At 41.1% G+C, this 25,775-nt stretch overlaps 1 protein-coding gene across 3 annotated transcripts in view; it reads right to left on the bottom strand.

The window, feature by feature from the left end:
* phkb (phosphorylase kinase, beta) overlaps positions 1 to 25,775 on the bottom strand; it is a 134,511-nt gene that overhangs the window by 86,141 nt on the left and 22,595 nt on the right. For all 3 annotated transcript variants that reach the window (XM_012873994.3, XM_012873993.3, XM_012873992.3), the window contains 6 exons: positions 25,516 to 25,654; positions 21,444 to 21,543; positions 14,490 to 14,597; positions 13,673 to 13,753; positions 7,657 to 7,772; positions 2,292 to 2,355 (listed from right to left, as the gene is read on the bottom strand). In XM_012873994.3, coding sequence (XP_012729448.2) covers positions 2,292 to 2,355; positions 7,657 to 7,772; positions 13,673 to 13,753; positions 14,490 to 14,597; positions 21,444 to 21,543; positions 25,516 to 25,654 — 608 coding nt within the window. The remainder of the gene's footprint in view (positions 1 to 2,291; positions 2,356 to 7,656; positions 7,773 to 13,672; positions 13,754 to 14,489; positions 14,598 to 21,443; positions 21,544 to 25,515; positions 25,655 to 25,775) is intronic.

The raw sequence follows: 25,775 nt of genomic DNA, 5'->3' as shown, positions 1-25,775 counted from the left end.
CAGGCCTTTTTTTTTTTAAGTGATCAAACCTTTTTACCGGTTCCAGCCCGCTTCATCAGGTGTGCTTACATAAAAGCAACTGCGTCACTCCTGCAACCTGCTAAGCAATTTTGATGGAAGTCTTATGCATAATGTATGATTATTGCTAGAATCAGTTTTTTTTCTTCTGAAACAGGTCTGGGCTTTTAGTCAAATCAGCAAACTTTCCTTTAGCAATTTGCATAGTGCAGAGCAATGCTGGGCATAAATGGACACAGCTGTGCAACATTCCAGTAGAATCCTCATATAAGGAGCAGTTTCTTAGGTTCTAGCAGAACTGAATTAAATATCCGTAAATGTAAACAATGAACGAATTCCTAATCATGAACAAGCTGGTGTATTAATGCATTTGACTGAAACTATATGGGTGGTGGTGCAGGTGGGATCCAACATGCACTTTCACCATTTTTTTTCACCATTTTTGCCTCATTTTTATGGATATATATATATATATATATATATATATATATATATATATATAGAGTTGGTATTCTATAAAAGTGCAGAGTAATGTGATTAAATAATCCAAAAGCATGTAAATAGATAGATGCTCTTGATTGTGTACCACTGCTAGTAAAAGCTTTTAAAGTGGAGTGTTTTGCTGCATCTGGAATATTTTGCAGTGGTTTATAAAAAAAATCCTGTTTTATATTTTTCTAAGACAAAATGTAATCTTGTCATGTCAATGTAGAGGGGCTAAAAAGTAACAACAAAAGAAGTTAAGGACAGTAAATATTGTCATTTTTGGAATGAAAAACATCCATATTTCAAACCTCTTAAAGGACAATCTAATATAAACACGCTGGCACTGCTAATCTCATAGAATCAAATAAAAGGGGGTGTTTACATGAAAGTAGGGGGAACCTTAGTTGACTATATTAGTTTTATTTGTTCAGTATGTTTCAACCAGAAAAATATCATCTGCTCGTAGGATGCTGGGGCGAGGCGGGGGAGTCAGTGGAGGTAAGATAAAACTAGCTGAACCTGAGAGCGGAGTGTCCATTGAGCTAGTATAAAGGCTAAATGTGACAACCACACAGTCTGGACTCAGTGATAAGTGCTATCACACTTATCACTGAGTCCGGTTTGTAATAAATGTTCTCCTTTGAGGCGTTGGGAGAGTTGCGTTTGGTTTTGGACGGCTGAGAGTCAGCGGGGAAATCAAGATTGATAAGCGTCATTAATAAGAAAGTGGAAAGCTGGTGCCCCAGCGTTCCCACATGGAATAACAGACTTGATGACACACGCTCACATCTACAGATGCTCTGCACAGCATGGATCATAAAGCTGACACCTCAGTAAATTCATTTAACAAGCTCAGCTTGAAAACAGAAATCCATTTGGAGCAGAGATGTGCTGATAAGACGTTTCCCGGTTTCTGCCTCCTTTTGAGGTCAAACCTGCCAATTTCAGGTTTGTCCAATCCAGTGGTTTTATTCCAAGGACCATAACGCAAACCCAATGCTGGAGGCCCATTTGATAAGGGGAAGTAATCTGAATCCAACAGATCCAACATTTCCCAAATCATGAACCGAAACAGCCTTTTACATTTAACTGCTTTTTACTCATCTCCAAGCAAAGTGCATCCAAGTGTGTGCTGTTTGTTCACAGCCTTAAATTATGCTACTTTTTAGTATTGATATATTTAATGCACTGGAGACTGCACAGACATTAAGTGTTCTACCTGACAATCATTGATCAGAGCCAATCAAAGAAAAATTGGCTAATTCCCCTTCCTGGCTGATTGATTGGTCCACCTCTAATTTCCAGGGGTGGTTGAAGCCCTTATTTTGCAGTTGTTCAGAAAGATAAAAAAAAAAAAAAACATCAGTTTTAGTGTAAACCTTCAGTGACTTTACATATTACAAACTCTCTTGCTTCTGATGGATTTAATGGCCAGATAAGAAATTCCTGGGTAACGTCCAATTGTTGAGATTAATGAGTGGAAAAGGACCTTTTCTTCTAAGCCACTGACAGGTCTAATGAATGAGTCTGTTTTTCTGCCTTACAAAAAAGAAGAAAATAGAAAATATATGCACTAATGAATTGAGCGAAAAAAAAAAAAAAAAGCAGGCAGGCAGGGAGCCAAACCGGCATCAACTGAGGCAATCGATCAATGTGTGCGCAAACATCTGCTGAAAAGGAACAAGCCATTCAGATGGAACTTCGTGTTCAATTCTAAAGTGGACCCCTCAGTGGGGAGTCATTTGATGCAGAGTGGGAAAAATAAGCAGACAGCGGAGTTGACATACCTGGTTTCCAAACAGGTTGAATCCATTGATGGCCTCCAGAGCAGCTTTAGCGAGGCCCACTGAGCTGCAATGAGAAGAAACACTGAACCTTACAGGGAGCAGACACTGTTACAGTCAGACCGAGGGACATTAGAGGAAAGAACATCTTACATTTGGTTGTGTACAACTGCATGATTATTTCTGTCTTTCAATTATTCCATTCGGTTTCAGAAAACTCTACTCAATGCAATTTCTGATCGTTGTCTGTCTCAATAAAGCTGAAGGTTCTTGAGATTGCCGTCTACTGTAAATAATGCAACTCTTAAGAAAGAATACAGGAGTGAATTTCACAGTGACTGACCCCTGTGATTGCAATGCAGATAAAAAGCAAATCCATTTCACTGCCACGTCTCCCTTTTCTACCCAGTGGAGATTGCCCCATAAAGAAGATCAGGTGGAAAATGACAGTGAAGATGACTTGTGATATCATTCCAGATTTTTCAGAAATGTATTTCAATTTCGTTGGAGAACACTGGATCAGTACAAGAAATAAGGACGGGCAGTATTTTAATGGTCGGAGGCTCTGATGAGCTACCGAGGGCAGCACAAGAAATGTTTCCCAGAGTTCCTCTCAAAGAACCTTCCCAGACCATCCATGTTCTGGTTTAGTTTTATCTTTCTGCAGCGGTTTTAGGCCTGGTTTAGACAACAATGTTTTGGATGCGTTTGTACTGTTTACATGACAGTGGTGATAGTTTTTGCTGACATTGGCACCGTTTGAAAACGGGTTCCACGGTGTAATGGTTAGAGAACGGACCATCACGGGACTTTGCGTAACGGAAAAACAGCACTTTTCTTCCAGGGAATCTCTGGCTCATGCACACTATGATAGAAATCTGTAGAAATGGATGCAGCCAGGCACAACATTACTGCTGCTGCCTACCAGTTAAGGAACCACAGAAGAAGAAAAAAAATGGCAGAGCAATGTTTTAGTTGTTGACTCTTGTGACCACAACCACAGCTATAAAGTTACCTTAAAGGTGCATAGTGCAAGTTTTGAAGGTAAATATTTATTTTATTCCCATACATCCTTTTTCAACTTCCCGACGTGTAAAATGATGGGAATAACACCGTCTTAAAGTATTGTTGTGTAAACGTGTTAACAGGAACTGGAACAAAAGTTCAATTTTCAATGGATCGTTGTGGTGTAAACAGGGCCTTAGTATGGTTCAAAGGGGGCATAACAGGTGTCTGAATTAGAGTCATAAAGAAATAAATATTTACAACAAGTTGTAGTGTACTTCAAGAATTGATTCTAGGTATGTATATAGTACTTAAAAGCTTGGTACACAATCTCATATTAGACAAATTAGACAGGGTCAAATGACCTCACCTAACCAACTTTCAACTATCTGTAAAAATAGTTGAGAAGTGTAAAGTAGAGCTGAGATCAGTCCATCAAAATATGTCAAAGACATTTTATTACAACCCCGGGATAAATGTGCTGCACACATGGCATTCGAGAGCTGTGGCACACATGGTGCATAATTATTTTAGTTTAAATGGTAATCACATTGTGTAAACTACTCTCATATTCCTAGAAAGGTGTTGCTGTGATAAGTTATTTTCCTAGGCCTTCCTACTCTACTGAAAGAAAAGCCAGATACTAAATAGTGTGCATCAGATTACATCTGACTCATTAAAACTAGAAACAATCCTGGTGAGATTAGACATGCTAGATAGAATTTATCTTCGATCTTAAATCTATTTAATAGATCAAATCTGATGATACATTTTCTTAATGTTCTGTACGCACTCTGTGCATACAAAATGACAAATAAAGTTGTCTAAGTCTAAGTTAAGAGGCAAAAAGTTAGTCTTTTGATATACAGTGCCTTGCAAAGGTATTCACTCCCTTTGGCATTTCTTATGTTTTGTTGCCTCACAAACTTGAATTAAATTAGATGTGAGATTTTGCACCATTTCATTTGCAGAACATGCCTACAACTTTAAAGATATGTTCTTTTTGTATCGTGAAGCAAACAACAAATAGGACAGGACAACAGAAAACATCAGTGTGGATAACTCTTCATCCCACTTTGTTGAACTTTTAGTACAAGCAAAGATGTCAGACAAAATAACAACACTTCAACAAGCATAACCCTCTAAACGCAGTACTTTGTTGATCCTCCTTTTGCAGCAATTCTAACAACTAGTGGTTTTGGGTCAGTCTCTCTGAGCTCACCACATCTTCCCTCTGGGATTTCTGTCCATTCTTCAAGGCTAAACTGCTCCAGCTCCTTCATGTTGGATGGTTTTCACTTGTGAACAGTGATCTTTAAGTCTAATCACAGATTCTCAATTGGACTGAGGTCTGGACTTTGACTAGGCCATTCCAATACATTTATATGTTTCCCCTAAAACCAGTCCATTGTTGCTTCAGTAGTCTGCTTCAGATCATTTATTACCATCCATCTTTCTCTCGACTCTGAGTTTCCAACTCCCTGCTGAGACAAACATCCCCACAGCATGATGCTGCCACCACCATTGTGGAGATGGTGTTCTTAGGATGATGGGATTGGGTCAGACATAATGTTTTTGCCACTCCTCCATAAAGCCCAGCTCTATGGAGTGTACAGCTTATTGCGGTCCTATGGACAGATCCTCCAGTCTCTGCAGCTCCTTCAGGCTGACCTCTGGTCTCTCTGCTGCTTCTCTGATTAATGCTTTCCAGCCACCAGGATGTCGATCACACATCAGCATAAACTAATAATAAAATAAGGCTTCTCTGCACCATATCTGTTTGCCTCCACAGGTATTATGTGTGTCTTTCTGAGAGTGAGTAACAGAAGACGAGAGGGGAGACAAAGCTGTCTAAACTGGTTCCCCGGCTGCAAGCTGCTTTCAGCTCTGCTGAAATTACACTTTGTTAATGCAGGTCCTAAATATTAATGTCGTCGTTCTTCAGGTATTCTGGACTTTCGTAGAAAAACCTTCTCGTTTCCCCTCACCCTTGGCCAATCGGTGAGATGTGGTGTGAGCAGCCAAAACTTTACTTGAGTCCACTCGGTTTGACCCTCCTCCTGAGCAGGGCCGGACAAACCCGGGCTGGGACCGAAAAATTCTACTCCTAAAATGCTCGCAAGAATAAATCCGCTCTCAAATGGAGACAACCTTTCCTGTGCATTTCTCCTGAGCCCAGTGGCCCTGCACATTAGTAAGAAGGACTTCTCAAACAAGATCCGTTACACAGATTTTGTTTACATACAACTGTTCTGAACCCGCCTGAGCTACTGTTTACCCACAGCATATCTTCTGCTATTACACAACTACGTGTATACACAAGCTCACTAATTGGGAAAATTCAAAGCGTAGCAAGGGGGGTGGGGGGGCGACAAGAAGCACTAGACACACTGAATCAGTTATCTTTCCTGCAGGATATCTTGGCAAGCCGCTGCCAATCGTCTTGGGTTGTCAGAGAAAAAGAGATAAGCCAGAGCAGAAATTGAGGATCTTTATCAAGACAGGAGAGGGAGGCCAGTTCGACCTTGGATGATAAGTTAGTTAGAAGCAGGTAACAAAAGCTCTCTGCACCGGGTCAGGATAGCGCTGATGCTGCTTGACCATGTGAGCTTTATCCCCATCTGGAAGATCAACTATGCGATTGTTGAACTCGTGTGCATTTTTCTGTGATGGAGATCATTTGATCACTGCTGATGGCTTTGCTGACCACAGGATGATGGACAGGAAACAGAAGAGGGGAACAGGTGGGGGTAAATCCAACCGATAACTTTAGCGCAACATTAATCAATACCCACACCATGTTTTCATAACACCAGGCAGCGCTATATCAAAGTTTTAGATTTTTTTTTTTTTTTTGAGCTAACCCAAACTTTATACACTTGTATAAAGTTTGGCTCACTTGTTGAGCTGTCTTGGTCATCACAGGAATGTGATCATGTAAAAAAAAGTCAGACAAATAGATTTCCTTGAACCATTTCCTTGAACCTCCAGCACACGTTTCGTCCCTACATCTCGTGCTTAACTATTCTCCCAGTCCTGTTGCACAGTAGATTAGAAGGAGAGGACACTTGATTTGTGTGAATGATCATGAATGAAAGCTTGTTTAAAGGGTTCACAGCTAGCTTCAGTTTGAAAAGGACCAGTGGGATGCCGTTTCTACAGGCGGTCTCATCCACACAGCCATCTGAAAAAGAGACGGAGCACTGTTTTAACGCTTTAAAAGTCATTTCAGATCCACGGCTGTAGACCGTCTGACTGAAGAGGTCATGTCGAGAGGAAGCGGATCTTATTTCTACATCAGGATTTGGTGCACGGGACAAATTGGATCGAACTAACAGATGAGGGATGGTCTGACTAAAGTTTAGCAACTTGTTTGAAGATGTACGTTTAGCTTGGTAACTAAAAAAAAGACTATTAAAGGGGCTATAAATTGGTCCATAGGGAACGATCAGATTTCTTGGGATCACCGTGCATGTGAGCGGTGCAGCACTCAAATGGACCTACCCCAGGTTTGATTCCCGACCTTGGCACCTTTGCTGCATGTCCTCTCCCTCCTTCTCTCTCTACCCATTTCCTGGCTGAATACTGGAGATAAAGGTCACTGGTATCACAGAAACCTTGAAAAAAAGGAACTCTAAATACTTTTTTTAAGGATGCAATGCTAAAATCCAAGGGCGGGAAGTGCATTACAACTTCTTGATAGAACTTGACTCATTTTAAAACTGGTGGAGATCGCTCTATTCAGGCCATGGCCCCAAGGCTGAGACGGTCTCCCACTGTCCCTGCGCTGCGTGAACTCCACCGACTCTTTTATGCAACGGTTAAAGACATTTTTATAGCAGCAGGCTTTTAATTAGATTATTGCATTGATCTGAAGTACATTATTACTTTTAGGTCTGTTACTGTGAGGCATCTTGTGACTTTAATATCTGTGAAACATGCTATACAAATTCATTTCACTTATTTACTTAGAATTCTGGACCTTTTTTAGGGTTATGTGCTTCTCGTTGTTGCTGTTGTTCAGTTTTGTATCCCTTTGTGTTTACTATGTCTATGTAAATCTATGTATTGAACTGTAGTGAATTTTTGATCCCAGAGAAACACGGTTTTGACTTGTTCTATGGCATTTAGTAAATAATTATTGGATTTGCAGTACTTAGAAGAGAAGCCAATTCTCCCGTGCATAAAAGTTAGAACTACAAGAAACGAGACAGTAAATCATTGAAACCTTAGTTTGTTTGTTTGTTTGTTTTGGGGGGGAAAAAAAGATTTTTGCCCTTGACGTTCGAACATGTCAGATGGTGCGCTTATTTATTTCAGAGCGCCTTTGTCTGCTTTGTCTGTTTATTTCAGTCTGACTGACCTGGAATGCAGCTCTGTGCTGCCGTTGTTGTATTTGCTGCCCCGCTCCCACATGCCGTAGTCAGGCACCCTGTAGGCCCGCTCTACACAGAACACCAGATTCTGGATGAAGGAAACCTGCGAGGGGGAACAAAACCCAAAAAAAAAAAAAAAACATCAAACACAGAAAGGTTTGGGACACAGGGAGCCAATGTAAGACAGGCACCACATGGATACACTCCTAGCGGTCTCACACACACACACACACACACACACACACACACACACACACACACACACACACACACAGACACACACTGATTGAGCGGGAGCTGCAGGTTGTAAACATGTTCCCGAATGGAAAGCGCAGCAACAGCCCATGATTTATGCTGCGCCTCGGCTTTTACAAACACACAGGACACAGAGGCACAAAAATACACGGATATACAATAATGAATGACCTTCTGTATTGATCGGGGGTGAAGGCTGGAAGGCTGATTACTAAGGTTACCAAAGAGCAGGGGAAGGCTGATTTCTCATCAGCACTCAAGGTGAAACCCTCCCTGCAGCTACAGGCGAGGTTTAATTAAGCAATAAAGTGTGCCAATGCTACATGTGAAGGTATACACAGCAAGAAGGAAGCTAGAAGGAAGGGAAATTGTCTTGAAATAAGCGTATTTGACAAATTTGACAAATTTAAATGATCTGTCAATGGAATAAGATTTCTGCACTTAAATTAGATCTTCATCACCTTATTTCAAGCACAGTATATCTTATTTTAGGTGTCAAAATACTCATTACATTGGATGATAATCTTATTTACCTGCTCAAATACACTCATTTCAAGAAAATATTTACTTATTTCTAGTTCCCTTTTTGCAGCGTAGCCTTGTCAGCTGCCTGCAAGAGACACTCGACCACTCATTGCCAGATTGTAATTATGAGACGATCTTGCACTGATTAAAACCTTCAGAACATCTAGAACTCCAACATATGCGCCGATCAGGGTTCCTCTGGCTGATATCCTGTTATGTGCTTTGGGCACATTATAATTATTTTTGTCTATTTTTTATTTTATTTTTTGTTTTGCTTGTTTTGTATAGACTTTAGTTGACTGATTTTTTTGTTGAGATATTTTGGAGTTTGGATAATTTTTTATTTTGTATTTTTACATTATTTTGTGGCGCTGTTGGTCCGCCTATAAATAGGCTGGGTTTCGGCATGTTTGGAACCCCGCCCTTCCGCTCGCTCCACCACCACCACTACCAGGGATGTGTCCTGATCCTGGTGCGCGCACATCTCCAGTAGCTATAGGACGCAGTTGACGACTCCAGGCTGCCATGCAGTATTTTTGTTAGCCTTTGGTTGTGTGCTGTTTTTCGATGTGATTTTGGCCTGGTGGGACCGGTTGTCCTGTTTTCGATTCTTTCTTTGCAGTAGTTTCTTTTTTGCTATAGTCCGGTAATAGTAGGGGCTTCGACGGCCCTGTATAGGGCCGGCCCCCTGCTGCACCGTTCTGTTCGTTTGATCGACAGACCAGGTCCAACTTTCTGTTAATACTTTTGGGATTTTTGTGTTCCCCCCTCTCTTTTTTTGGGACACCGGGAACTGAGGGTATTTAACTCTCTCTCTTTTTCTTTTTTTCTTCCTCCACAGAAAATCAAAGCAGCTGAACCAAAAGAAAAGATCAAGAGAGCTTTAAAATACAATAACTTTTGTTAACCCTCATTTTTGCCTACATGTCCTCAAATATGTTGGGGCCTTTTTGGGACGTAACATATGCATTAGCAGGTGTCTGTGTGGTCTGAAAGGTTGATTTTGAATCCAGCAGATTCCGTTTTTATTTTTTTTTCCTAAGGACTTACAAAACAGAAAACTGTGATGCAGTTTGATAGAGATAGTTTTGAAACCAACACTAAATCAATGGATTACAAGTTCATTCCCTTTTATACATCAACAAACGTCACTAAACCATATCTGGTTTTTATCAAATTAAATATTCCATGCATGCTGAGGGTTGTTGTGTTTATAAACCAAAGTAGTCCAAGTTTTAATGTATTTATAATACATAAATTCCTATAAATTCAGATCTGTCAGGAGATTTGTCCTGCAGAGCAGCAGTCTGAGCTAATCAGAGAAACGTTTTGTTTCCAATCTCTGGTCAGTTTATTGGCGCTTCTCTAAGAACGACAGAGACCCTGCTTAAATGTAGCCTCCGTCTTTTCTTGGCTTAAAGGAAAGACGCTGCTTCTACCTGTGAGATGGAGGAGCCAGAAATAACAAGACGTTATAAAGTGTGATGATTTTCCGGTCTTGCATCATTAAAAGACCTGAACGTGGCGGTGCATGCGTGTGCTCAGGAGTGATGGGAGATTTAATCTAAAATGACAAAGTGAGGCAAAGAGAGACAAAAAAGAACCTGTGCAGAACTTAAATAGGGCAGTTTGTGAAGGAGGGCAGGCAGAAGAGAGCAAAAGAGAGAGAGAAAGGTGTTTGCTGCATCTTTTATTCAGGGTTTTATGACTTGAATGATTAACGAGGGGAACTCTTTAGTATCTTAATGGTATCTTAATGAATGTTACTGCCTACTGGCCCAAACAGCCTCTCTGTCTTACTGCCGCTGGATTACTAATCCTGCCTCTTTCTCAGGGCTCGATTTGGATACATTTGTGAAGCCACACACTTCTACCTTTACCCAAGTGGCAGCAGCAAACTGTCAGCGCCACGCAGAACGTATTCCTAGCCGGTGAGCGTCTCTTCACGTCCCATTCACAAACACTGGCGTATTGATCTGTGAAAGACCAACCCCAAAAAACACCTATTTTAAAGAAAGGATTTCTTTTAAAATACAAATTTAAATTGTAAAACGCATGTATATTTATTCATGAGCGAGATACTTAAAGCTTTGGAGATTGATTCATTGCCCATAACTGCTCTGACCACTCGGCTGCCACTCCCCTCCGTTCACTAACCATCTTCGGCGGCCTTCACAGAAGGTTTTGAAGAAAACTGGTTGCATTTTGTTTTAGGGTAGCGGAGCCAGGCAGAATACAAATGCACAGCCTAATACTCTGAATGTCTAATGGAGTCGCTTCCCTTTATAATTTCAGAACTACGCTTCATTTTGCGTGGGTCCATTGTGGCTGTACGAGGGCGAACACCTTTGCGAGACATCCGGCTCGCGCTGTGCACAAAAGACAGATCGAGGAGGAGATTGCGATGCACGCGAGCTAATGAGTCGCAGCACCTCATGCAGCGCGGGGCTGAAAAATGACATCTGGCAGCAGGTTGATGGTGCATCTTTTCTTGGGAGACGCGCAGAGCCTTTCTTTGCAATCACAAAAATACTGCAATGCAGCTTCTGAGCTCAGTCAGGAGAACGCCAACGGACTTCACAAGCAGTGACAGCTTACAACAGGCTAATAAATACGGGACTAATGTGATTAGGCTGAATGAAATACATTTCAAACGGCTTTCAGTGGGAGCACCAATCACAAAAGCTCCTGCTCAGTGGATCTGATGTTTGCTAATCCAAGGTTTTGGGGCGCAGGCCGCCTCAGTTTGAATTATGCAATTTAGTAAGCGCTGTTTAACCATGCAGAGAAGGCTGCTGCACGGGCAGCAATAAAACATTGCATTGCTAATTTGTTTTGTCAGTGGTAAGAAATGGTGAAAAATGAGAGGTTGCCGAGGTGATGTGTGTGTGTGTTTGGGCGTCTAAACAAAGCGAAGGCGGCATGCACTAATTGCCGAGCGGTATAGTGGTTGACCACGTTTCTACTTTCTTCAGATAAGCTCAATTTGGTGAACAAATGGATTTCTCTACCGGGGGGCACAAATTTCACTACTCTGTAGCGGTAAGTAAAGCTGCGAATGAGCCGGCTGTAAAGCTAATAGAATTAATGATGCTCTTGTTGCTCCTAGAGGCCACACAATAAAAAGGCACACTGTGGAAATTTAACAGGCAACTTGCTCCATTTTAGTTTTATTCACAGCTGAAGATTAAAAAGAAAGAAGGAAGAAGACAAAACCCATGCTGGACAGATAAATCAATGTAAAAAGAGAGACGGCTTTTGGTTTAATATCTTCTTGGCTCCTTCAAATAAAATGTTAACGGATCAGCTCCCATGAGGACGATTACACTTCCATACGGAAATCATCTCAGTGTTTTTCTACTTAAGTCAACTGAGCATTTCAGGGAGGCTATAAATGCAAGTTATGCTATGAAAGTCAGATTTATGCCAGCTCTGACATATTTGCTGAGAATTTTGTTCGAATCAACCCGGGTAGAGATCCACAGCTCTTATCTTTAAACAGGTGGCATCTGACAGTTCAGCGTACACGTCTTACTAGGATCCAATATATTTTGATGCCGTGCAGATACAGAAATCTTTCTCTCTAATAGGAAAATGTACAAGTATTAAATTAGCCTCGTGCAGCAACAGGGATCATCTTGTATATAAAGCTTCCTTAAATGCTTTACCACCAAACCATGCAGGAAAAGAGAGGCTTCTGGACAGCAGTGTTGCAGCTTAACGCTATGAGCCGTGCGTACGTGGAATATTTGCTTTCACTGTGACAGATCAGACCGCGGGTGATGCATGTCTCGGGCTCAACTCCAGCTACGCTGCAGCTGTAGATCATCCCGGCTCTGGCTCAGCTGCCTTTTTTTTTTTTTTGTCTTTTAGGAAAACTGCTGAATGAAATTCATCAGAGGAAGGATCTGTGATGAAACTGTGCAGCTCTCTGAACACTAAGGAAACGAGCCTCGGGAGCCACAGAGCCATCCTTTATGTGGTGTAAACAAATGTAAAATTTCTTGTTGCAAAACTTAAACTGTCCTATTAATTAGGTTTAATTTAACTAGATTGATCAACATCTCGCCCTGTTGGTTAACACATAATAAATCAGTTAAATGCATCTTTCACTTTAAGCTTTTGAAGTTGTAAACCTCATATAGACTGATGTGACAGTCTATATGAGGCAGTGGGGGGGTGTAATAATCCTGTCTTGATTATGTGATGAAGTGTTTGGAATGTAATGCATGTAAAATGGAACAAGATTTGTTTGTTTTCTTGATTGTTCTAGAGTAACTGTGGGGCACTCAAAGATTTTTTTAATATTAATACTTAGTAAAATTTGGTTTGGGTTTTAACATGATAGGATTTGGTTGTTAGACTTTCTGTTCAAGTGATTGATGAAGGGAGCCCAGGGTTCAGCAAAGGACGGCTTGTCCTCATTGTAGGCTTGTGTTTGGGAGGGTGAAATGTGTTGAAGGAGTAAGATGGTCCAGTGTATCCTGTTTAATGATTGTTTTGACTTCCAGTTTTTGCAGTATTATCTTCTTGGCAACAGTTAGAGATGTCAATAGGCTGATCTTACCAACGACGCTCTGAAAAGCATGGCATGCATTTGTATTGAGTCAACGCTAAAACCACCTTTCGGTCTAAATTAAACTGCAAGCCTGTCAGAGCATGACTCTACCAGCTTTGCACAAACAGAGACGGTTCCGGTTCAGTTAGAATCACCTTTCTGGTCATGCCACAGCATCTCCTTGGGATTAAGGTCCAGACTTTGACTGGGCTATTCTAACACATGCAAATACTGTCACTCTAAGCAGTTTTATGGTGGCTCCAATTGCACGTTTAGGACCATTGTCCACTTGGAAGATAAACCGCTGCCTCAGTCTCGGGTCTTTTGCAGCCTCTAACAGGCTTTTATCTAGGATTGCTCTGCAGTTAGTTCCATCTATCCTCCAATAAACTCAGACTGGGTTCCCCTTCCCTAATGAGGATCCCAGAACATGATGCTGCCTCTTACAGTCGGTCATGGGGGGGATTGTATGTCCAAGGTGATGCGCAGTGTTAATTTTTTGCACAGTTTTGCATGTTGTTAAAAACAACTGGTCTCCTTAGAGCCCTACTCAAATGTTTTGATGTGTCTCCTGCACAGTGACGGGTGTCCCCTGCATTTAAATCATCCCTCTGAGCCCCTGGTCAAAACATGCGTAGAATTTGCATGGCTTGTCTACGGTTTACCTCATCAGTGTTGTAAATGATCTGCAGACCGGAGCAAATCATCTCCACCAGGTACAGCAGGAACAGAGAAACCGCATCGATCTGCAGTGATGAGAGAAAAGGAGGTGAGTGAAGCACACTGTGTCATTTGGATACTCTGTGTTGTTCTCAAATTTGTCAATCCAGCCACAAAAAAAAAAGAAACGATCCCCATACATGCCGCAACAATTGAGATGTGGGTTTTTATGTTAGTTAGAAGTGACACTGAGGCATCATCAATAATAAAGGTACAGTGAAAGACATAACAGCCAAGGATTTAATGTAAGAAGCAAACGCTTCACTTCTAGACACTTTTGTTGATTTTTTTCCCCCCCAGTGTCTTTGTCACAGCCAAGTAACTTGGCACCCTTATTTTGATTTTCGATTTCTGGCTCTCTTGCTGTATTGGACTCGCTTCACTGGAAATGCAGTCTCCATCCAAACGCAGCACACCAAATTGACCTCTTTCAATAGCATCGACAGAGGAATAAACCCTTTGAGGGCCCGTTTAAAGCACATTCACCTCTCTGAGAAAGACGTTTTTTCCAGCCGCACGCCTCACAGACGGCTGCCGAGCTGATACACTGTAATGTGTCATTTATTTGCTAATTTATTCACGCTGTTGCATATTTAACAAGGTTTACTCATCGTAGCTTCTCTGAAAGTGAACATTTCTGTCACCGTTACCCTGAATATGCAGTGGAACAACATGCATCAGGAGATCACAGCAAAGCTGCATTCGTCTACACGGTTTTCTCTCATTTGCTTAGCTCTCTCGCTTGTCTAGCCGCCGACTCACCTGCAGGTGGTGATAGTCGCTGTAGGAGTGAAACTCGTCACCGGTGTCCACATGGAACACAGAGTGAAGGCACTTGGAGGGACTGGGGTCGTTTTTAAACTCCTCCACCTGGCAAAGAGACGAACAGAGGCGGAGAGGGTGAGATACGACGTTGAAGGTGAGGGGGAAGATGGAGCAGAGAAAGATAAGGGGAGAGAGATTTCCTTCATTGCTTTCAATTCTACCACAGTAACAACTTAGAACTGGTCAGAAAAATCCCATCCAGGGGACACTAGATGAAGGAAATATACAGCACCCGAGAAAGGCATTCACAACCCTTTGGCCTTTTCACATTTTATCACGTTACGAGCACAGACTTTACGATATTTTATCAGGATTTAGTATGATAGACGTATAAAATGTAACGCAGAATTGGAAAGTGAAAATTATGCATAGTTTTCAATCTTTTTTTTTTTTTTTAAATCACAATCCTGAAAAGTGTAGAGTTTGTATTCGCCCCTTTTTCTTTGATGTTTGTAAAATCCAGGGCAACCAGCAGCCTTTAGAAGAGACAATTCCTCAAAAGAGTTTGTTTTACTGTGATTTAATCTGGGTAAAAATCTACATTTTCTATGAAGGTTTGCTAGAGAACATAATGTAGGCCAGGGAACACAGCAGACGGGCCAGGGAGAAAGTTGTGGAGACGTTTAAAGCTGGGTTAGGTCATAAAACAATATCCCCTGGTAAGAATACCCAACTGTTCAATTCATCATCTGAAAATGGAAGATTACGGCATGAGACAAAACTAGCAGGATGCGGTGGTCCACCTAAACTAGGGCGTTTGGAAAGAAGAGGATTAAGCAGAGAAGCAGCTAAAAGGTCCATGGTAACCATTACCTGGAGGTCCTAAAGTCAGACCAGAAACAGCTCTAACTGTGCCAGTGGCACCTATTGAACATAACCTTTTATTTCAGAGTCAACATGATTGTCCCATGAGGAATAACCCAAACAGATGTTGTGTGAGGATGATGATTATATCCTGCTCTGCGGCCGATAAAGGTCATATTCTATGTCATGGTTTACAATAAACCTTCTAAAATTTCCCGGCTATGTTATTTTGTTCAGAGCTTTGTTAGTGGCTTTGTGGCTTTGTGTGTTTGCCGCATCGACTCAGCTTCCGTACTAAATCACAGCTGGGCTGCCAGTCCTGTCATGCAGTTATAAATAATTGGCCTTTTGTCCCATTTTCCCCTCATTTGTTTCCCTTTTCTTCATCTCTCTCCCAACTATCTCAGTTCTGGAGCCTCCCCACCTTCCTCCTTATGTTTTTCTCCCCTCAAGTCTTTCCTCTCAGCTTTCTATCATGCACCCTACTTTTTTCATTACATTAGTCTTCCGTTTGCTCTTTGTGTCAAGGGGGTGTGGGTTGGGTGAAGAGCCAAAGCTCAGACTGGACCGTGGGATGAGCATTGTGAGGATTTAAGCAAAATAAGCAAAAGCTTACAGAAACACAAGGATAACAGGGAGAGTAGAATTGAAAGCAGAAAGACGAGGAGAAAATGGAAAGTAATAGGAAGTCGAACAAGAAGATAAAGCAGGGAATGATGGCCAACAGTGAGCTTAAATACTGAGGGAAGTGAGGAGAATGACACTGTAAGCCGGTGTGATGATCAGAGAACAGTAAGGAGAAGTTGAGGGAGAAGGTAAGCATGGAGGCTGAGGGAAGGAGACTAATTAAGGCACTGTGCACACGATAAAGACCAATTAAAACAGGATTCTTTTTCAGTTTCTGGTAACACATCTACAATACATAACATTTTATTTGAGATCTCCATGCACACAACACCAATACAAAAGCTAAAACCTGTGTCATTTCCCTGCTGTGCCACTAGGAGGTGGTATCTTCTTTGGTGCTCAACAACATACATTTGGCACTTTGACATTTTATTTGAAATGTAAAGTGCATTATAAATAACATTTACTATTATTATTATTATTATTACAACAACATGAACATGCAGTCATGCATGCGCCAGGGCCGTTTTTTCATGTGTACATGACAAAAGAGACCAATGCTTTTGACTCCTTCTCCTCAGGAACCTGTTTTCAAATCGTACCGTTTTCAGGGCAAACGCTCGCATTTGTGGAGTAGAAACCAGCAGAGCGCGACAAAAGGTTTCCGTTTTAACCAAAAAACTGTTTTCACAGGGGCTAACAAATAGAGCTGAGCTGACACCCAGAGAATCTAACAACGAGGGGGAAAAGATCACCAAAGACCAAAAAGAGAAATAAAATGTACAAAAGAAGAGAACACAAAATATTAAATAACAACTTAAGACTCATCAGAGCATAATAAACAACAAGGAAATGTTGAATACATAAACAAATGAAAACCAGAACCCAAGCACCTGGAGGTTTCACGTCTTTCTATTCACATCTTTAAATTTTTTTTTCTTTTGTAGTCACCCCATTTATTATTTTCTCTCTTTGTTTGGGTCCTTACCTTTCCACACCCTCGTCTGTGAGGGTTGTAGTCGAGACCCTCTGTCCTACTTTTCCTGAATCTGCTCCACTTCTTGCCGTCCCCCAGTAATACGCATATGTGTGTACGTGTGCATAGAGAGTCTAATGAGTTCTGCCGCTCACTTTTTTCCATAAAAGCTGCTATTTTTGAAGTAGACCACCTGAATCTCACTCCACCAAAGCCAAAATGTCACCCAGCTCCACTCTTGGGATTCTCTAAGAATAGTTTGTTTTAATTGCTTGCGATGCACAAACTAGAGTTTAGGTTTAATTCTTGCTGTCGCTGCAGTTGACATTCATGCATTTGCTCAAACAAAAAAAAAAAAGTCTCGCATCTTATCAAATGAACTGTCCCCGGGCGTTCTTTCTAATTTCCCAATGCGAAGGGAATGACCTAAAATAAAAAGCATTTATGATATTCAAATAGAATACGGTGAGCACTGTAATACTTCAGAAACATTTAGTCCAGAGCAAACGAACAGCAAACATCTTTCTGTTTTAATCCAATGATTTTGAAGGATGGGGTAAGACAACCTTCTTCATATTCTTATATTCTTTATCTTTTGCAAGAAAAACTATTACAGCTTTGTTGCAACCCGGACTTGTTTCTGGTTGCAACCGTCACGTTGGAAGCTCAACAAATACGTGTTTCCATGGGAACAAGACGAGGCGCCACATAGCAACAGCACCTGGCTGCAGACTCTCCCACAGAGCTCTGGTAGCTTAGCTCTGTTATTAGCCTGACCTCTGCGACATTACTCGGGCCCTAGGTGGAGCTCTGCTGACAACGGCAGGCCCTCACATACATCTCTATGGCCGCTGTCAGATGTGATGGTGAAGTGTAGTTCCCCAATAGTTTTGGAGTCAAATGTGCTTGGCCACCAGACAGGGACGGGTCCAGAACCTGAGAGTTATGATGATAGGTGTGTCCCTCGCTGACGCAGTATAAATGCAAACACACTGAGGAGAGAACGGGGGAGTAAAGACAGGAGGACCAGATTGTAATGAATGGTGAGGGACAAACAGAGACCGGATATTTCTGCCAGGGACCTGAATGAGCTCTATTCTGTAGGAAACATTATTTGTATTCACTGTTTTACAGGATAGAATATTATTTTGCTTAAGAAGCAGAAGGGCATTACTGTTATGTTTCCTCTCTTACCTCTTTGCTTCTTTGATAAATAATACATTCCTAAGACAAACAAAGGCTTTTTATTTTTTTTTACAAAACCAAGCTATGAAATTCTAAGTCATACATTTTGAGGGTTTTATTTCCTGCTTTTTCCCCCTTTTGCTTAGCTAAAATAAAATGGCACAATTTTCTCATTAGTATTAATACAGATATTTTTGCTAAGATTTTGAGTCCAAGCAAATGGTTGAAAATATTTATAAATTTGCTGGATTTTATTTGTTGTTGCACAAATTAACCTGGATCTTAAAAAAAAAAAAAAACAACTGGTGGTATTATTAAGTAATTATTCTTTAATTCCTTATTTGTTTTGAAAAATACCCCAACCAGAAAGAAAAATAATGCAAAAAAAAGAAGCTAATTTTCTTCATGTTGCAAAAACAATTTTAAAGAAAAACAGGAAATTCAATTGAAAACTTTAATGATTGGTTCCAATTCCCCTTCCTTTCGTTTTTACATAAAATTACATATGACAAATTTTGTGTCATTTAGTTTTGCAAATGTTCCTCTAAAGGAGAGCTCACCCCAATAGGTGTAAAATTTTAATCTGAAATCAGATACTTTAATTTTTCAGCTCTCTGCGCCTGTAATAAACAACGGATAAGTTTTGTATTTTTCAAGTAAACATGATTACATACACAATTTTAGACTTCATAGTCATTCAGCCTGAGTATAGCATACCAGGTATAACAAGGTGGTAATAGATAGATCGTCGGTCAAGCCATCTGCTCAGGCACTCAGTCTGCTGATTGTGAGACAAGTAGCTTGTAGTTTACCAACTGTAGTTTTAAAGGAACAATAAGCTAAATTGTATTATTTTAGAGACAAAGAACTAAAAGTAGTTTTGTGAAGAACTAAATGTATCTTCTTAGATGGACTATGTTATGACGCCACACACTATCTCTCTGTATTGTTCTCCAGTCTCTTGTTTACATAGCCAGGCCGGCTGTGCATACATGTACGTGCACATGAACAGCTGCCACTCAGGGCTTACCCACTCCCTGCACATAAAATGCCACTGCCAGGCACAAAATGGCGGAGAGCATACCCATCGGATCAAAACGTTCTCTTGCTAACAGCATTATAAAGTTATGAGTTACTTGCTTCTTCATTAGAGATGTTCCTATGTTCTGCTGTGTATTTATCCTTTGTAAATAGGCTCATACTAGCCGATGGGGGAGAAGGGGAAATGGGTGCTGAGTGCTGGACCGAGGCAGTGCCCAAGCTCCCCCTAGTGGTTGCTTATTGCTCCTTGCTTATTGCTCATTTAAAGAAGTGTTAGCTTAATAGGAGTGATTGGTGGAGTTTGAGTTTCCATAGCATAACTTCATATTTTTTGCAAAGGTAAATAAATATCTATATCAATCAGCAAAATTAGCTGTTTTTTTTGTAAGTGAGTGAAAAGTCTTCTTTCAGCCAGCTGACCGACGATGAGCAGCAGCAGGGGGCTAAAGTGGCCACGCAGTGTTTCTCTATGGTTCATATGTCTGGAGAAAACTAAGACTTCTGGCAGCTCATTGAAATCACTTTAACCATGATGGCAATGATATATCAGAAAATACATTTGGTTTTAAAACCACTGATGCTGGAATCCAACGTATGGCTCAGCCTAGATAAACCTGCTCTGCTTTTGCATGTATTTGGCTGGGCTCATAATTGTGCCTAGATTAGGTTTAACCGTAAAAACAATATGGTTGTATGAATGTATGCATAAATATATCATGTGACCCATCTAAGGTCTGTTTCCTCACCAACAGGCCCTGGGTGGTGAGGGTAGGGAAACTCAAATTTGCCCCACATTTAGCTTCTCAGGAGGGGCTGTCGGTGCAGTCAGCTTGAACAGTCAGCTGTGTCATTTGTAATTCTATTGCAAGCAAGCCAATATGTATCCATGGTTATGTAACAACAATATCTTGATTCTTGAATCAAATCTGAGTCTAAATCTATCAGTAAAGAGACAATGAGCAAAATTGTAAACATTAAAAGTGTTACATTGCTTTGGCCTCCTTCAGGCACTAAAACACTTTTTTGTGCTTTAGTTAGTTTTTAGTTTTTCCATTTTCCCCAAAAAGGAAGCATATAGCAGCTCATTTATTGGTAAATAATACTGACACCTATTGGCTCAAATCGGCACAATAGCCTGCCAGTCACAACAATCTAATACGCCGTTTCTAAACAGTGTGTTGCTGTTGTGAATTTTTACTAACACAAGATAGGTACAATATATGATGTATTCTGTTCTGTTTCTGATCCGCTTCTCTTACTGGTTTCCATGTTTGAAGGCTGCTGCTCTTTAGCCAACATAAAATACCAAATGCTGCGCTCTTTTTTGGGAACTCTGATATGATTGTCTCAAGAACCAGGAAGTAAACATGGGCTATACACAGGACAGAAGTAGTTCTGGACCGTATCTCTAGGTTTGAAAGGACAAAAACCTGACTAAGACATTGTTGATGGACAGGACTGATTGTTTATAGGGAATGTTACTTTCATCCCGGGTGACAAATGAGAATGATTTAGGTTGATTTTACAGTAAATATCGTACTAATTGCTCCTTTAAGACAAAAATTATATTGTTTTATGTGATCGTGAAGGAAAATAACTGGACTGTCCCCAATGTTGTACGCTAAGCAGACAGTGGAGGTGCTGTGTTATTTGGCCCCAGCAGCCGGCCTGTTCAATAAAAACACCATGTACTTCTTAAGTGCTGGAGACGGGGCCATGACGGACGCCGCTGTGTGTAATCAACTGTGTAAACGCAGCTTTGTAATTAAGACACAGGAAAGCTCTCCTCTGAATGAGGTCGCCAAGGTCGAGGCGAGATGAAGCACAGCAGCTTTCTAAAGGTACACGCGACGCATATCCACAGCAACGGGTCAGACTCAGGCTCTGAAAGACGCTGCTCATGAAGACTAATGAAACGGTATCGTTCAGAGGACACGCTTGTCCCTACTTTGGTTACATAAGACAATGCAAGCTCATTAGGTTTGTTGCAGACATGGCACGAAATCGTTTCCTTCTGGAGCAAAAGTCCAAGGTAATTAACGGATAGTGAGTTATTAAGCCCCGAGGACTGTAGGATACTCTTCCTGTTGTCATTTGCAGTAATCAGGAAAAAGAAAAAGAACGAGATGGATCCGGTGCTCTAGTTTAAAGAGGCGCTCCTGAGTGGAAATGCACTTGTGATCTGAAACCCAGTGTGCAACTGCCTGCTTTTCCAATGACAACAAGACATTTAGGAGCAGACGCTGAAACAAACTCACCTTGTCTGCCTGCCTCATGTAACAGTAGAGGATCCCTCTCATGCACTTGATGGCAGAATGCTCCAACTCATGTGTGCGGCCTAGATCATCATCAATGCGCCTGCACAGTAAGGGGAAAAGGAAAGGATGCTTTAACAGTACCGTTCTACGCAGGGAACGTCTGAAACACGGGAACCGCTGGTGTGTGAGAACGAAACGGGAGCGATAAAACACTCACACAAAAACAGACACAGGAAAGGTTTAATTAGCCTTCCTCTTAGTGATTTTCAGCAGAGGTAGAACATCAGCAGTCCCATTCTTAATTACAGTGACTGACCCAGTTCGACTAACAGCAAAACATGCCCGTACCATAACACTGCTTACACCGTGTTTAACAGATTAACAGATAAAGCCCCACCCACCTTTGCCTTTACAGTTCAAGTTGGTTTGGCTCTAAATCACACTGTCCCAGAAATGTAAAGGTGATTTATTAGTGAGTGTGGGATTTCTGTTGTTGGGATATTAAAGGGGCTTGTTTCTTGGGTCAATCCTTCATGGTTTATGAAAGTTTTTAGTTTCAGTGAGAGAGTTCTTGATGTGATTTTTGTTTTGCAGTTGTCATCCAGGGTGAGCAGCACGTTTTTTTTTCTGCCAAATTCAACACCTGGAAACAACTGGACAGCTTGAAGTACCCAGTATTTAGTTTACACACACTCATCATTGGCATGAGCATCATATTCATTCTTCAGGGTTGACTGGTCAGACAACATGACAAATCTGTGGATATACTTGAGCCTGGATTTATAATTTCAAGCCTGTGTTGATTAGAGAACACCTAATAAAGCTTTATACCTGTGCATCCAATCCTTGTTTATGGAAATCACTGCAGTTTGATTCTGGGTTATCAGTCTACTACCCAAAACAATGGAGGAATCAAATAAATCCTTAAAAGCCATAAATGAACATGACCATAACTGTCATAAAATAGATGAAAATAAGCCCATATTGGCAAATTTCTGCTCATCTGGAGTATTTAAAAACTTTTACGTTATGACAATAGATGGATATGATGGTAGACAGGCGCAAACGCACAGCAAACGGTCGAATGTGCTGCAGACAGATGAAACCCCAAAACACACAAACCCACACAAAAAAACAACAGAAAAATCACAAAAAATTTGAAAAATTAAAAATGCTGCAAATTTGCTTTACGAAATAGAAGTGCTGCAGACCACAAGGGGGAGTAGGCCGCCATGGGACCAGACAGACAGGCTAAAACTACGTATGTTAACATGCCGTAGTTCTAAAGTATGACAACCACATTTAAAAACAACATAAACAAAAACACATTTTTTCTTTCGTCCCTCCAACGTTCTTCAGGTCATCACATTAATTTATTTGCTTTAGGGTCTGGTGCAACCTGACATGGTGGTCCACTCCCCCTCATGGTCTAGCACCTTCCCATTTTTTTAGAGCCAGTTTGCTTTTTTTAAAATTTGCTTTTGATTTTAGTTCTTGCAGCAGTTTTCATTTTTCTTCTGTCTTTTTTTGTGATTTCAGCATTTTTCCTTTGCAGGGTTCCTGTTTGCGTTTTTTGTGTGTTTTGGAGTTTGCATAATTCAGCGTATCTGCCCGTTTGTGACGCATTCAGCCTTTTGCTGCGCCGTCGCACCTGTCGGCCACCGGAGACGGAATATGCAAAAAAAAAAAAGTAGAGTTAGCTCTACATCCTGCTGTACAAATACATTTAATCTCTATGACCCACTTGTCAGTTCATGTTAACCTGAAAAAAAAATGAAGCGGGAGTTTATACAAAAACAACTGCAACAACGATCCCATCATCTAGCATAGCAAGCTAACAGCACAGAAGAAATAATTAGCATAAAGGCCGAAGCAGTAGCTGGACTCATGTGCACTTAGAGCAGGAGTTTGTAGTCATTCCGGCCACTCGTCTGATCCTGGAGTCTCTCTCGCTCACTCCGACACACATGCAGCAGCTCACTCTGAAGTAAGTAATGGCACAAGCCAAGCCTGTCAGATGAGAATCATCTTAATTAAATCCCAGTGACAATTCTAATAGGAGGCAGCCATGACTGATGACTGGGATGTGCTGCTGGTCACATCGCTGGAGTACGCTCTATTTTTACCCCTCTCTTTCACTCCGTCTTCCCCCACGATCTAATTTCCTCGCCCACTTTTTTTTTCCCTTTCCATCCCTTGTTTTTAACTTTCTATCCTGCTTATCTCTTCACACACTCGCTCTCTTTCAGCTGACCTTACCCCCCCCCGACATTCCTCAGATTTTCCAACCCGTTCCTGAACTTCAAATCTATTCAACCGTTTTAATCCCTCCCTCACAATGACTTCTTTTCTCCAGATTTTTTCTTGTCTTTCCCTTCTTTCCTCAGCCTTTTTTCCCCCCCCTTTCACACTTAAAAGGAGAGTGGCCTTCTCTCAAGACACTAATCACAGAGGAGCGACGTTAATGAAATAAGTGTAGCTGATGGACCTTTTAGGACTTGAGTGAGTTGGAAACGCAGGACCCTTGTTTTTAAATGTGAAGATATTATAATGTCTTTTTAAACAGACGGCGCCTTGAAAACAGCTCTTCATAAAAAAAATTGTGTTTGAAACAAAACTTCAAGGTTTCCTGTTTATTATAATAACCAAACACGGGTTCAAGCTTCTCCGCGCCATTTTTCCCTGCTGTGCTCCTTGTTCTTCATTACGATGTTTGTTCAGTAACAACCCTCCGAGCGCTTCAACGGACAGCTGGATTTACAGTTAAGTCCTAAATTATTCATACCCCTGGCAGATTTAGGTCTACAACTAGACATGACTGAGAGTCATATCAACATTCTGGAGTGGCCAGGGTCCCAACATAAATCTGACAGTGAAGCTGTGTATGGAGCTCAAGATTAGGGTGATGGCAAGAAGGCCTTCCTACCTGAAAGACTTAAACATCAGTGGAAACATATCATGCCACACACACGTTTGCTTCTGTATTCAATCACGGTGTGGTCCAACAGGTAAACATGGTAAAGGCTGATCTACAGTTATAGGACAGGTTTGGTTGCTGTAATGGCAATATGTCATTACATTAAAATGTGAAAAATAACACTTTAAAAAAAAAAAATCACTACCCCTTTTACATTTTCAGACCATTTTTAACGAGTTGCATTTCCTATCAAAAACGACCTTCTTAACTGAATGAAAATGAAAATAAATATAAGTCTGCCAGGGGTATAAATATTAGCGATCTTAGCTGTGTACTGCGATCAAATTACATACAAGTGGACACTGTTTACTAATAATGTGATTTCTGGAGGCTCTGCACCACCACCACCCCATCGACCAGGTGGGCAAGCCTTCTTCGACCGCTGCTATATCAGCATTCACCTGTTCGACATTGCCTCAAATAGCAGTAATGTTGTGGCTAATCTCTGCTCTCGCTTCTTTTAGCTGTTTTTTTTTTTAGTCCCTCAAAGTCAGGATCCACAGCAGCTTTTGCTGCAGGCTCTTCCAGTAATTGGTGAATGCTCTTATTGGTATCTTCTCAAATTTGCTGCCATGTGTCCCACAGGAGACATGCAAGTCAGGCTGGGCGCGTATTCGTCCTTCAAATATGAAACTTTCCAAACATCCACAGGAGCTCTGACGGTTACGTCTTCGCTGCATCGAGCTAGCTAGCACCCCCTACTTTTGGGTATTAACAAAAAAAAAAATGCAGATCAAAATTTACCGCAGTCAGTAGCGGCAGTGCTTATAAATAAACAGCTAGGAAAATGACACACACAATGGGCTGTGTGCATGGTGACAGATATTCCACAATTACATGCAGTCCAGCTCTCTGCCAAGTAATCATGCACTATTACCATAATTATGGAGCACCTCATTAATTAGCGAAATTAGTCATGAAAAGAGCCCAAAATAAGCACAAGATATAAAATATATCATTAGCCATAAACACTGACGAAAATAGGAAGCCTTTTTCAAATGAGAAAAAAGCCAGATAAATAAAGATTTAAATGAAGCGTCTTTCAGAAACAGAGAACTGAAGCAAAGGTATCGGGTTTTTGTGTCGTATACTAACCGGTACGCCAAAGACAGGGCCCAGGCACAAGCAGCACAGTACAGCGAGTCCCGGACCTTTGCCTCCTTGATGTTGGAGAACGTCTTCACAGGGAAAAGCCCGGTTGTGGGACTCTGGTAGTTCAGAATGGTGGTTTTGACTAGATGAAGAAAGACAAGAAGAGGAACCGTTCAGCCAGTTAGTCAATACTTCTTAGTAAAAACTAATAACCACTTTTTTCTACCATTCAGCACAATGCAAAAGGTACAATGAGAAATAAT

This window comes from Fundulus heteroclitus, chromosome 4 (genome assembly GCF_011125445.2).
Source record: "Fundulus heteroclitus isolate FHET01 chromosome 4, MU-UCD_Fhet_4.1, whole genome shotgun sequence".
NCBI lineage: Eukaryota > Metazoa > Chordata > Actinopteri > Cyprinodontiformes > Fundulidae > Fundulus > Fundulus heteroclitus.
This window is presented reverse-complemented; position numbering and strand designations above follow the sequence as displayed.